Genomic DNA, 15,181 nt, shown 5'->3' on the forward strand with positions numbered 1-15,181 from the left:
ATGTGGAGTCAATGTGGAGGCTATGTACAGGGGGTACCGGTACAGAGTCAATGTGGAGGCTATATACAGGGTATTACGGTACCGAGTAAATGTGGAGGCTATGTACAGGGTGTACCGGTACAGAGTCAATGTGGAGGCTATATACAGGGTATTACGGTACCGAGTCAATGTGGAGGTTATATACAAGGTATTACGGTACAGAGTCAATGTGGAGGCTATATACAGGGTATTACGGTACAGAGTCAATGTGGAGGCTATATACAGGGTATTACGGTACAGAGTCAATGTGGGGGCCATATATAGGGGGTACCAGTACAGAGTCAATGTGGAGGTTATATACAGGGGGTACCGGTACTGAGTCAATGTGGAGGCTATATACAGGGTATTACGGTACATAGTCAATGTGGAGGCTATATACAGGGTATTACGGTACAGAGTCAATGTGGAGGCTATATACAGGGTATTACGGTACAGAGTCAATGTGGAGGCGATGTACAGGGGGTACCGGTACAGAGTCAATGTGGAGGCTATATACAGGGTATTACGGTACCGAGTAAATGTGGAGGCTATGTACAGGGTGTACCGGTACAGAGTCAATGTGGAGGCTATATACAGGGTATTACGGTACCGAGTCAATGTGGAGGTTATATACAGGGTATTACGGTACAGAGTCAATGTGGAGGCTATATACAGGGTATTACGGTACCGAGTAAATGTGGAGGCTATGTACAGGGTGTACCGGTACAGAGTCAATGTGGAGGCTATATACAGGGTATTACGGTACCGAGTCAATGTGGAGGTTATATACAAGGTATTACGGTACAGAGTCAATGTGGAGGCTATATACAGGGTATTACGGTACAGAGTCAATGTGGAGGCTATATACAGGGTATTACGGTACAGAGTCAATGTGGGGGCCATATATAGGGGGTACCAGTACAATGTGGAGGTTATATACAGGGGGTACCGGTACTGAGTCAATGTGGAGGCTATATACAGGGTATTACGGTACATAGTCAATGTGGAGGCTATATACAGGGTATTACGGTACAGAGTCAATGTGGAGGCTATATACAGGGTATTACGGTACAGAGTCAATGTGGAGGCGATGTACAGGGGGTACCGGTACAGAGTCAATGTGGAGGCTATATACAGGGTATTACGGTACCGAGTAAATGCGGAGGCTATGTACAGGGTGTACCGGTACAGAGTCAATGTGGAGGCTATATACAGGGTATTACGGTACCGAGTCAATGTGGAGGTTATATACAGGGTATTACGGTACAGAGTCAATGTGGAGGTTATATACAGGGTATTACGGTACAGAGTCAATGTGGAGGTTATATACAGGGTATTACGGTACAGAGTCAATGTGGAGGTTATATACAGGGTATTACGGTACAGAGTCAATGTGGAGGCTATATACAGGGTATTACGGTACAGAGTCAATGTGGAGGTTATATACAGGGGGTACCGGTACAGAGTCAATGTGAAGGTTATATACAGGGGGGTACCGGTACAGAGTCAATGTGGAGGCTATATACAGGGGGTACCAGTACAGAGTCAATGTGGAGGTTATATACAGGTTATTACGGTACAGAGTCAATGTGGGGGCTATATACAGTGTATTACGGTACAGAGTCAATGTGGGGGCCATATATAGGGGGTACCAGTACAGAGTCAATGTGGAGGTTATATACAGGGGGTACCGTTATGAGTCAATGTGGAGGCTATATACAGGGGGTACCGGCACAGAGTCAATGTGGAGGCTATATACAGGGTATTACGGTACAGAGTCAATGTGGAGGCTATATACAGGGGGTACCGGTACAGAGTCAATGTGGAGACTATATACAGGGTATTACGGTACAGAGTCAATGTGGAGGCTATATACAGGGTATTACGGTACAGAGTCAATGTGGGGGCCATATATAGGGGGTACCAGTACAGAGTCAATGTGGAGGTTATATACAGGGGGTACCGGTACTGAGTCAATGTGGAGGCTATATACAGGGTATTACGGTACATAGTCAATGTGGAGGCTATATACAGGGTATTACGGTACAGAGTCAATGTGGAGGCTATATACAGGGTATTATGGTACAGAGTCAATGTGGAGGCGATGTACAGGGGGTACCGGTACAGAGTCAATGTGGAGGCTATATACAGGGGGTACCGGTACTGAGTCAATGTGGAGGCTATATACAGGGTATTACGGTACAGAGTCAATGTGGAGGCTATATACAGAGTATTACGGTACAGAGTCAATGTGGAGGCTATATACAGGGTATTACGGTACAGAGTCAATGTGGAGGCTATATACAGGGTATTACGGTACAGAGTCAATGTGGGGGCCATATATAGGGGGTACCAGTACAGAGTCAATGTGGAGGTTATATACAGGGGGTACCGGTACTGAGTCAATGTGGAGGCTATATACAGGGTATTACGGTACATAGTCAATGTGGAGGCTATATACAGGGTATTACGGTACAGAGTCAATGTGGAGGCTATATACAGGGTATTACGGTACAGAGTCAATGTGGAGGCGATGTACAGGGGGTACCGGTACAGAGTCAATGTGGAGGCTATATACAGGGTATTACGGTACCGAGTAAATGTGGAGGCTATGTACAGGGTGTACCGGTACAGAGTCAATGTGGAGGCTATATACAGGGTATTACGGTACCGAGTCAATGTGGAGGTTATATACAGGGTATTACGGTACAGAGTCAATGTGGAGGTTATATACAGGGTATTACGGTACAGAGTCAATGTGGAGGTTATATACAGGGTATTACGGTACAGAGTCAATGTGGAGGTTATATACAGGGTATTACGGTACAGAGTCAATGTGGAGGCTATATACAGGGTATTACGGTACAGAGTCAATGTGGAGGTTATATACAGGGGGTACCGGTACAGAGTCAATGTGAAGGTTATATACAGGGGGTACCGGTACAGAGTCAATGTGGAGGCTATATACAGGGGGTACCAGTACAGAGTCAATGTGGAGGTTATATACAGGTTATTACGGTACAGAGTCAATGTGGGGGCTATATACAGTGTATTACGGTACAGAGTCAATGTGGGGGCCATATATAGGGGGTACCAGTACAGAGTCAATGTGGAGGTTATATACAGGGGGTACCGTTATGAGTCAATGTGGAGGCTATATACAGGGGGTACCGGCACAGAGTCAATGTGGAGGCTATATACAGGGTATTACGGTACAGAGTCAATGTGGAGGCTATATACAGGGGGTACCGGTACAGAGTCAATGTGGAGACTATATACAGGGTATTACGGTACAGAGTCAATGTGGAGGCTATATACAGGGTATTACGGTACAGAGTCAATGTGGGGGCCATATATAGGGGGTACCAGTACAGAGTCAATGTGGAGGTTATATACAGGGGGTACCGGTACTGAGTCAATGTGGAGGCTATATACAGGGTATTACGGTACATAGTCAATGTGGAGGCTATATACAGGGTATTACGGTACAGAGTCAATGTGGAGGCTATATACAGGGTATTATGGTACAGAGTCAATGTGGAGGCGATGTACAGGGGGTACCGGTACAGAGTCAATGTGGAGGCTATATACAGGGGGTACCGGTACTGAGTCAATGTGGAGGCTATATACAGGGTATTACGGTACAGAGTCAATGTGGAGGCTATATACAGGGTATTACGGTACAGAGTCAATGTGGAGTCAATGTGGAGGCTATGTACAGGGGGTACCGGTACAGAGTCAATGTGGAGGCTATATACAGGGTATTACGGTACCGAGTCAATGTGGAGGCTATGTACAGGGTGTACCGGTACAGAGTCAATGTGGAGGCTATATACAGGGTATTACAGTACAGAGTCAATGTGGAGGCTATATACAGGGTATTACAGTACAGAGTCAATGTGGAGGTTATATACAGGGTATTACGGTACAGAGTCAATGTGGAGGCTATATACAGGGTATTACAGTACAGAGTCAATGTGGAGGTTATATACAGGGGGTACCGGTACAGAGTCAATGTGAAGGTTATATACAGGGGGTACCGGTACAGAGTCAATGTGGAGGCTATATACAGGGGGTACCAGTACAGAGTCAATGTGGAGGTTATATACAGGGTATTACGGTACAGAGTCAATGTGGGGGCTATATACCGTGTATTACGGTACAGAGTCAATGTGGGGGCCATATATAGGGGGTACCAGTACAGAGTCAATGTGGAGGTTATATACAGGGGGTACCGGTACAGAGTCAATGTGGAGGCTATATACAGGGTATTACGGTACAGAGTCAATGTGGAGGCTATATACAGGGGGTACCGGTACAGAGTCAATTTGGAGGCTATATACAGGGGGTACCGGTACAGAGTCAATGTGGAGGCTATATACAGGGGGTACCGGTACTGAGTCAATGTGGAGGCTATATACAGGGGGTACCGGTACAGAGTCAATGTGGAGGCTATATACAGGGTATTACGGTACAGAGTCAATGTGGATGCTATATACAGGGGGTACCGGTACAGAGTCAATGTGGAGGCTATATACAGGGGGTACCGGTACAGAGTCAATGTGGAGGCTATGTACAGGGGGTACAGGTACAGAGTCAATGTGGAGGCTATATACAGGGTATTACGGTACCGAGTCAATGTGCAGGTTATATACAGGGTATTACGGTACAGAGTCAATGTGGAGGTTATATACAGGGTATTACGGTACAGAGTCAATGTGGAGGCTATATACAGGGTATTACGGTACAGAGTCAATGTGGAGGTTATATACAGGGGGTACCGGTACAGAGTCAATGTGAAGGTTATATACAGGGGGTACCGGTACAGAATCAATGTGGAGGTTATATACAGGGTGTTACGGTACAGAGGTGTACTGGTACAGAGTCAATGTTCAGGGGTACAGGTTAGTTGAGGTAATATGTACATGTAGGTGGGGGCGAAGTGACTAGGTAACTAACAAACAGCGACTAGCGGCAGTGCACAAAAGGGAGGGGGAAGTGCGCGGGGGGGGGTCAATGTAAATTGGCAAATTTATGAATTGTTCAGCAGCTTTACGGGGTAGAAGCTGTTGAGGAGCCTTTTGGTCTTAAGCTTCCTGCTTCCTGTACCCGTGTGGTTGCAGAGAAAATATATAACTTTCTGGAGTCTCTGACAATGTTATGTGCATTGTCAGAGACTCCAGAAAGTTATATATTTTCTCTTGAAGCGTGGAATCAGATCGGTCGGACCAGCGTTGAACAGACCTGAGCGCGGGAGCTTCTTGTTTAAGTTTCTGGCTGTAGGCTGGAAGCAACAAAATGGAGTCATGGTCAGCTTTTCCGAAAGGAGGGCGGGGGAGGGCCTTATATGCGTCGCAGAAGTTAGAATAGCAATGATCCAAGGTCTTACCAGCCCTGGTTGCGCACTCGATATGCTGATACAATTTAGGGAGTCTTGTTTTCAGATTAGCCTTGTTAAAATCCCCAGCTACAATGAATGCAGCCTCAGCATATGTGGTTTCCAGTTTGCAAAGAGTCAAATAAAGTTTGTTCAGGGCCATCGATGTGTCTGCTTGGGGGGGAATATATACGGCTGTGATTATAATCGAAGAGAATTCCCTCGGTAGATAATCCGGTCGACATTTGATTGTGAGGAATTCTAAGTCAGGTGAACAGAAGGACTTGAGTTCCTGTATGTTGTTGTGATCACACCACGTCTCGTTAATTATAAGTCATACCCCCGCCCCTCTTCTTACCAGAAAGATGCTTGTTTCTGTCGGCGTGATGCGTGGAAGAAACCAGCTGGCTGTACCGACTCTGTTAGCATCTCTCGAGTGAGCCATGTTTCCGTGAAGCAAAGAAAGTTAGTCTCTTATGTCTCTCTGGAATGCTACCCTTGCTCGGATTTCATCAACCTTGTTGTCAAGAGACTGGACATTGGCGAGTAGTATGCTCGGGAGCGGTGCACGATGTGCCCGTCTCCGGAGCCTGACCAGAAGACCACTTCGTTTGCCTCTTTTACGACGTCGTTGTTTTGGGTCGCAGGCTGGGATCCATGTTGTCCTGGTTGGAAGGCAGAACACAGGATCTGCTTCGCGAAAGTCATTCCTGGGCATACTGATTTTGAGCTGACGCTGCTCTTATATTCAGTAGTTCTTCTCGACTGTATTTAATGAAACCTAAGATGACCTGGGGTACCAATGTAAGAAATAACACGTAAAAAAACTAAATACTGCATAGTTTCCTAGGAACGTGAAGCGAGGCGGCCATCTCTGTCGGCGCCGGAAGTAGGTCACCATGATAGTTCGTTGGTGATCTCAAATCAAATCAAATTTATTTATATAGCCCTTCGTACATCAGCTGATATCTCAAAGTGCTGTACAGAAACCCAGCCTAAAACCCCAAACAGCAAGCAATGCAGGTGTAGAAGCACGGTGGCTAGGAAAAACTCCCTAGAAAGGCCAAAACCTAGGAAGAAACCTAGAGAGGAACCAGGCTATGTGGGGTGGCCAGTCCTCTTCTGGCTGTGCCGGGTGGAGATTATAACAGAACATGGCCAAGATGTTCAAATGTTCATAAATGACCAGCATGGTCGTATAATAATAAGGCAGAACAGTTGAAACTGGAGCAGCAGCACGGTCAGGTGGACTGGGGACAGCAAGGAGTCATCATGATCTGGACAGCAAGGAACTTGAAACTCTCGACCCGCTCCACTACAGCCTCATCGATGTTAATGTGGGCCTGTTCGGCTCGCCTTTTCCTGTAGTCCACGATCAGCTCCTTTGTTTTGCTCACATTGAGGGAGAGGTTGTTGTCCTGCCACCACACCGGCAGTTCTCTGACCTCCTCCCTATAGGCCATCTCATGGTTTTCGGTGATCAGGCCTACCAATGTTGTGTCGTCAGCAAACGTAATGATGGCATTGGAGTCATGTTTGGCCATGCAGTCGTGTGTGAACAGGGAATACAGGAGGGGACTAAGTACACACCCCTGAGGGGCCCCAGTGCTGAGGATCAGCGTGGCAGACGTTTTGTTGCCTACTCTTACCACCTGGGGGTGGGGCCCGTCAGGAAGTCCAAGATCCAGTTGCAGAGGGAGGTGTTTAGTCCAAAAGTCCTTAGCTTAGTCATGAGCTTCGTTGGCATTATGGTGGGTACTACGCTGATCTGTAGTCAATGGACAACATTCTCACATACAGTGGGGAGAACAAGTATTTGATACTGATGCTGATTTTGCAGGTTTTCCTACTTACAAAGCATGTAGAGGTCTGTAATTGTTATCATAGGTACACTTCAACTGTGAGAGATGGAATCTAAAACAAAAATCCAGAAAATCACATTGTATGTAATTCATTTGCATCGGTGGCGACCCGTTTGTTGTCGATACCTGGAGGTGGTATTGAGACGAGCCGACCGGACTCTCTTCCAGGTGCCACGACAGCGGCGAACAAACATTTGGGCCGAGGGTACGCCAACCTTTTCCTCTTGCTCCGTAAAGAGCGGGGGCTGATAACCCAGGGAACACTCAAAGGGTGAGAGACACGTGGCAGAGCAAGGAAGGGTGCAGCGGACATATTCGACCCAGACTAGCTGCTGACTCCAGGTGGTGGGGTTGGCTGAGACCAGGCAGCAAAGAGTCGTCTCCAGGTCTTGGTTGGCTTGCTCCAACTGGCCGTTGGACTGGGGGTGGCATCGGAGGACAGGCTGGCCGACAACCCAATTAGTGTGCAGAATGCCTTCCAGAACCGGGGCGAGAACTGAGGACCCCGGTTGTAGACCATGTCCACTGGGATTCCATGGATCTGGAAGATGTGCTGCACCATGAGCTGTGCCATCTCTTTGGCAGAGGGTAGCTTGGGGAGAGGAATGAAGTGGGTGGCTTTGGAAAACCTTGGTGTAGCCGCAGGGCTATAGCAGTGTGACAGCGCATCCGGCTTACGACTTAACATCCTGGATCCTGTCGGTATGAGAAGGAGTTGTTGAACCGAATGAAAATCAGGGCTTGCCTGGAATTGAGACGCTTGGCAGTGCAGAGGTATTCCAGGCTCTTGTGGTTTGTCCACACAATGAACGGATGTTCTGCTCAGCCAGTGTCTCCACTCCTCCAATGCCATCTTCACTGCGAGAAGCTCATGATTCCCCACATTGTAGTTCCTCTCCGTTGCGTTGAGGCAATGGGAGAAGGCAGCACAACTTGAGGTCCAGGGCAGAACGCTGGTACATGACAGCCCCCACCCGACATCCGAAGCAGCGTCCTCCACAAAGAACTGGCGGGACGGGTCAGGATGAACCAAGATGGGTGGTGAGGTGAAACGGTGCTTGAGATCTCGGGAACGTCCCAGTCAGCAGCTGGGGACCATGCGAACAGAACCTTGGGAGAGGTGCGTACAGACAGGGTGGAAGCCAGGGTGCTGTAACCCCGGATAAAGCAGCAATAGACGTTGGCGAATTCCAGGAAATGCTAAAGTTGCACTCTGGTCATTGCATGGGCGCAGGGTTCTTCTTTGTGGAGAAGAAGGACAATTCCTTGCAACGGTGCATTGCATTCTCTGGCAGGGGAGGCAGGAGGACGGATGAACACTGCAACTAGGGAGTCCTCATAGCCTTGATAGCCAGACCTGACAGAGAGTACAGTTGTCCCAGGGGCGGAGTTGTGCCTGAGAGAAGGTCCAACTCGCAGTCATAGGGTTGAGGCGATGGAAGTGAAGGGGCCCGGGCTCTACTGAACACCTCCAGGAGGTCCTGGTCCTCCACAGGAATGGCGGAGGACCAGGGAATCTTCCAATCACCCAGGAAGATGTCTCGGGGCAGGCTGCGCTGACTAAAGTCATTGAGTACTGGCACCAGCAGACCAGTCAATAAGGGGATTGTGTCACTGGAGCCAAGAGAATCCCAATACCACAGGAACCTGAAAATATTTAATAAGCAGGAATTGCATCATCTTGCTGGGGTTCCCTGACACACGTAGGATGATGGGGCTGGTATTGTGGGTGACCCAGCCTATAGAGCCCCTGTCCAGTGCTCTTAACGTTCATGGAAATGGAGAGTGCTGAGTGGGGATGCCTAGCTCGGACACCAGGTTAACATCCATAAAGCTCTCATCGACCCCTGAGTTGATGAGCACCTGGAGAGATTTCGACTATTTCCCCGACAGCAAGATGGCATGAAAAGGAATGTGAGTAAGGTGAGGAGAAAAGTTCTCTGTATGGCCCACTAGAGTACTCGCTCCTATCGGTGGCCTGATATTTTAGTGGACAGGAGGACACGAAATGACCAGTAGTCCCACAATACAGGCAACTCTTCGTGTAAAACCTGCATAGCTGTTCGGCTGAGGACAGCCTAGCGCTGCCTAGTTGCATTGGCACAGGAAGAGATGAATTGGCAGACTTCGGAGACACTCGGGGGAACTCGGTTAGCTTTGGGTTCTCTCGGCAGTGGAGCCTTCGGGGACTTCTGGGAGGTCTCAGAGGCAAGGTAGAAGTCTCGGGCGGACGAGTGAAATCAAACCTCTTTTCCTTCCTAAGTTCCCGTAGTCGCCCTGATCCGAATGGTCAAGGGGATGAGCGAGTCGAGATCCGTCGGTAGTTCCCGGGCTACAAGCTCGTCCTTTACTTCCTTCGATTTTCTGGGAACATGTCGAACAATGCTTTCCGGGTTCTTGGCAATCTCAACCGCCAACGTGAGAAAATCCACTGCGTAGTCTGCCACATTACAGGAGTAATGGGGAATCCGTGATCAGCAACGTATCAAACGTCTGGTCATGGCGTTCTGCCAGGGTATGGGGTCCCTCCATCCTTGCAGGGAGACAGCATTGTGGAGCTGGTCTGAGTCATGGCCAGATTGTATTATTATTTTTCAGGGAAGACCCAGATGCAGACAATGTCGAAGATACAAAAGTTTATTATTAGAACAGGGGACAGGCAGTCTCAGGGTCAGGGCAGGCAGAAGTCAATAATCCAGGGTGGTGTGACAAGCTACAGAAACGGACGGTAGGCTCAGGGTCAGGGCAGGTGGAATGGTTAAAACCGGGAAAACTAGAAAAGAGTAACTAGAAACAGACAGGCTTGACGAATAAAACAAACTGGCATAAGACAAACAAAGAACGCAGGTATAAATACACTGGGGATAATGGAGTCAACGGGCTACACCTGGAGGGGGGCGGAGACAAGCACAAATACAGGTGAAACAGATTCCGGTGTGACAAGCATATTTTTTACGAAGCATGTGACAAATAAAATGTGGATTAAAATACGTTTCAGTACTCATTTTGGGTGCCTGAACTCTGCAATATGTTTAAGCCAATATTCTGGAAGAAGTTCTGGAAGTCAAGCAGTAGAATACGTGAGGTTCTGGAACTCAGTTCTGGTGTCCTGTCCCTTGTCAATCTTGTGTATTTCCCTCAGTGATTTAAACAGAAAATGGACACAAAAGTAGACACAAATGCAACTCTGATAATGATTTGTTCTTCAGTGTCTTGTCAGTGGTGGAAGAGATACTCTGGAGCTGCTGCAGTGTGTCTGGGGCTGCTGTGTGTTCTCCTACTGGCTGGGATCATAGGCCTGTTTCTCTACCGTGAGTTTGATATGTTCTCACTCAAACATTCTTCATCATCAGTGGTGTAATGACCAGGGATCAATTACATTTACATTCCAGTCAATTCAATTCAGAACGGACACCAAATTCCAATTCCACATTTTCCTCATTGAAAAGCATTGAAGATAATTGAAATTCAATTAGAATTCCAGTTTACTTCCTGAATTGAAATCCACTGTTACCTTGTTCATTGGTCATATTATTTCCTGCATTGACTGAGATTTAAATGCAACTGACACCAACCCTGGTCATGTCTGATTAACATTTAACTGACCCCAACCCTGGTCATGTCTGATTAACATTTAACTGACCCCAACCCTGGTCATGTCTGATTAACATTTAACTGACCCCAACCCTGGTCATGTCTGATTAACATTTAACTGACCCCAACCCTGGTCATGTCTGATTAACATTTAACTGATCCCAACCCTGGTCATGTCTGATTAACATTTAACTGACCCCAACCCTGCTCATGTCTGATTAACATTTAACTGACCCCATTGGTCATGTCTGATTAACATTTAACTGACCCCATTGGTCATGTCTGATTAACATTTAACTGAACCTGACCCCATTGGTCATGTCTGATTAACATTTAACTGAACCCAACCCTGGTCATGTCTGATTAACATTTAACTGACACCAACCCTGGTCATGTCTGATTAACATTTAACTGAACCCGACCCTGGTCATGTCTGAATAACATTTAACTGACCCCAACCCTGGTCATGTCTGATTAACATTTAACTGACCCCAACCCTGGTCATGTCTGATTAACATTTAACTGATCCCAACCCTGGTCATGTCTGATTAACATTTAACTGACCCAAAACCCTGGTCATGTCTAATTAACATTTAACTGATCCCAACCCTGGTCATGTCTGATTAACATTTAACTGACCCTGACCCTGGTCATGTCTAATTAACATTTACATTCCAGTCAATTCAATTCAGAAAGTACATCAAATTCCAATTCCACATTTTCCTCATTGAAATCCATTGAAGAGAATTGAAATTCAATTAGAATTCCAGTTTACTTCTTGAATTGAAATGCAACTGACCCCAACCCTGGTCATGTCTGATTAACATTTCCACTGTTACCTTGTTCATTTGTCATATTATTTAACAGAGAGAAACCAATTGACCAGTTCCAACACCCTGACTGAAGAGAGGGACCAGCTACAGACCAGTTACAACACCCTGACCAAAGAGAGAGACCAGCTACAGACCAGTTTCAACATTCTGACCAAAGAGAGAGACCAGCTACAGACAAACTACAACACCCTGACTAAAGATGGAGACCAGTTACAGACTAGCGACAACACCCTGATCAAAGAGAGAGACCGGCTTCAGAAAGAGATAGAACGTCTGAAACAATCTTTAGTTGAGAAAGGTGAGTCAAATTGTCTCATGACTGTTCTGTTTGACAGTCTCTGTATCTGTTCACATGCCACTTATAAACAGGAAATTCAACTTTAATTAAATAAACATTGTGAGAAAAAATGTACGACTTCCAAACTGTCCATTAGTTAGTGTCCTGTCTTCATTGAGTGTTTGCTTGATACTTAATTAATCGCTGTATTAAAGTGACTAAAGCAGGAAATGTTCAACTTATAGTGTGTCCGCAAGGATGGAAGAAGCTTGGTAGCAGTTGTTACTACGTCTCTACTGAGTACAAATCCTGGGAGGAGAGCAGACAGGACTGCAGAAATAGAGGAGCACACCTGGTGGTCATCAAGAGCGAAGACGATCAGGTGTGTGTGTGTGTGTGTGTGTGTGTGTGTAAGGAAGAGAGAGAGAGATTAAGCCCACCCTCTTCAACATATATCATTGAGTTGGCACTAGAACAGTCTGCAGAACTGAAAGAGAGAGACAGACAGACAGACAGACAGAGTGAGTGAGAAAGAGAGAGACAAGTAGAAAGAGAGAGAGATGGGGAGGGAGAAAGAAAATGAGAGAGATGGGGAGGGAGAAAGAAAGTGAGAGATGGGGAGGGAGAAAGAAAGTGAGAGAGATGGGGAGGGAGAAAGAAAGTGAGAGAGATGGGGAGGGAGAAAGAGAGAGACAAGTAGAGAGTAAACAAACAAGAACAAACAAGAAAACAAGGAGATATCTATCCATAATGTAGATGTCTGAGTAAACCACTTCTCCAATCTGTTGGGCTATATAACGAAGAACAAACAGCAAAAACACATACATGATCAAAAACAAATCTTAGAATCAACTATTAAAGACTTCCAGATCCCACTGGACTCAACAATTACATTGAATGAACTACAGGACAAAATACAAACCCTCCAACCCAAAAGGGCCTGTGGTGTTGATAATATCCTCAATTAAATTATTAAACATCATCCTCAGCTCTGGAATCTTCCCCAATATTTGGAAAAAAAAGGACTGATCAACCCAATTAACACAAGTGGAGACAAATTTGACCCCAATAACTACCGTGGGATATGCATCAACAGCAACCGTGGGAAAATCCTCCGCATTGTCATTAATAGCAGGCTAGTCCACTTCCTCAGTAAAAAACAATGTATTGAGCAATTGTCAAATAGTTTTTTTACCAAATTACCGCACGACAGACCACGTATTCACCCTGCACACCTTAAATAACAAACAAACTAATCAAAACAAAGTCTTCTCATGATTTGTTGATTTCAGAAAAAAATAATATCCTCAATGAAATTATTAAACAGACAGACCACAAATTTGGTTTTACTTATTTATTTGGTTTTTAATTTAATTTACTTAAATTCATTAACATCATCCTCAGATGGGTGGGACAGGGATGCAGCTTAAGCCCCACCCTCTTCAACATATATATCAACTAATTGGCAAGGGCACTAGAACAGTCTGCAGCACCCGGCCTCATCCTACTAGAATATGAAGTCAAATGTCTACTGTTTGCTGATGATCTGGAGCTCCTGTCCCAAACAAAGCAAGGCCATCAGCAGCACCTAGATCTTCTGCACATTATTCTGTCAAACCTGGGCCCTTTATTTCACGTTTGTTGATGATCTATTTCTCTGTGTCTCTGTGTCTCTGTGTGTCTGTGTCTCTGTGTCTCTGTGTCTCTGTGTCTCTGTGACTCTGTCTGTCTGTCTGTCTGTCTGTCTGTCTGTCTGTCTGTCTGTCTGTCTGTCTGTCTGTCTGTCTGTCTGTCTGTCTGTCTGTCTGTCTGTCTGTCTGTCTCTCTCTCTCTCTCTCTCGCTCGGGCAATGTTAGCATATGTTTCCCATGCCAATAAAACCCTTAAATTGAAATTGACTTGAAATTTGTGGAGAGGGAAAGAGGGAGAGAGAAAGCAGTAATGACTATGTTTTAACAATGTTGAATCTCTTCCACAACTACAGACATTTGTCAATTGGTTATGCGGGGTAAAGAATTATGTCTGGATTGGTCTGACTGACTCTGTTTCTGAGGGGACCTGGAAATGGGTGGACGACACACCACTGACCAGAAAGTAAGACATTAATGAATTCTGTGTCACAATGACATCACTGTCTGGAGTATGAGGTTTGGCGTGGCAGCCTGATTCTATGTGTTGTTTCTTCTACAGATATTGGAACAGTGGACAGTCTGATTCTATATGTTGTTTCTCCTACAGGTTTTGGAACAGTGGACAGCCTGATTCTATGTGTTGTTTCTCCTACAGGTATTGGAACAGTGGAGAGCCTGATTCTATGTGTTGTTTCTTCTACAGGTATTGGAACAGTGGACAGCCTGATTCTATGTTGTTTCTCCTACAGGTATTGGAACAGTGGACAGCCTGATTCTATGGGTTATTTCTCCTACAGGTATTGGAACAGTGGAGAGCCTGATGGTGGTGGAGCAGAGAACTGTGTGTATTTCTACTCCTGGTCATCAGACACAGGAGAATGGTGGGACTATTACTGTTACTATAAATTCAGATGGATCTGTGAGAAATAGGATTCATCCTCGGTACTCTCTGAACTGCTAAATAAGATTATGCTAAGTACTATCAATCGTAAACTATTTTCTGCTTATTCAATTTACCTTGTCAAGAACATACAATATATAACAAGACAAATGTAGAATACATTATAATAAAACTATATGCAATAACAATACAATGACTTGATAAGAGAAGGACTGTTCTGTCTGTTGTTGAGGAAATTCACCACTTAGGACTCAAATTCAAAGGAAATCAATCTTTATTATCACAGTCACAGAGGTTCACTGACTCAATACAATCCTGATGTTAATGTTTATTATTATTACTTTTTAGTTTAGTCTACTTGCTAAATAGTTTTCTTAACTCTTCCCGAACTGCACTGTTGGTTAAGGGCTTGTAAGTCATAATTTCACAGTAAAGTCTACACTTGTTGTATTATGTGACAAATAAAGTTTGATTTGATTCGAGACCCTTTATACTGCGACACAAACAAGTCATATCAGCACGGTTGGTTCCTGCATGAGACTGACTGATACCACACCAGGCTTCTTACCTTGAAACTGAGATACTCCTCTTGGTTCCCAGAGCAATGTTCTGGGTGTACTGGGAAAATGCTTGTACAGTGAGTGTAAGGGATGTCGTCGTCCTCTTCTGAGGAGGAGTAGCGAGAAAG

General features: G+C 45.6%; 1 protein-coding gene across 4 annotated transcripts in view; it reads left to right on the top strand.

Annotated features, from left to right (window-relative positions):
* The window catches only part of LOC109877105 (CD209 antigen-like protein C), a 41,508-nt gene that overhangs the window by 2,984 nt on the left and 23,343 nt on the right, over window positions 1-15,181 (top strand). For 2 of the 4 annotated variants that reach the window (XR_004208912.1, XR_004208913.1), the window contains exons 2-4: window positions 10,467-10,568; window positions 11,719-11,982; window positions 12,207-12,343. Coding sequence is in view for 2 of the 4 variants with exons in the window: in XM_031820146.1 (XP_031676006.1) it covers window positions 10,467-10,568; window positions 11,719-11,982; window positions 12,207-12,343; window positions 13,946-14,055; window positions 14,390-14,522 (746 nt within the window). In the remaining 2 variants the exon portion in view is untranslated. The other 2 variants (XM_031820146.1, XM_031820147.1) reach the window with 2 other exon arrangements.

This window comes from Oncorhynchus kisutch, unplaced genomic scaffold, assembly GCF_002021735.2.
Source record: "Oncorhynchus kisutch isolate 150728-3 unplaced genomic scaffold, Okis_V2 scaffold3069, whole genome shotgun sequence".
Taxonomy (NCBI): Eukaryota; Metazoa; Chordata; class Actinopteri; order Salmoniformes; family Salmonidae; genus Oncorhynchus; species Oncorhynchus kisutch.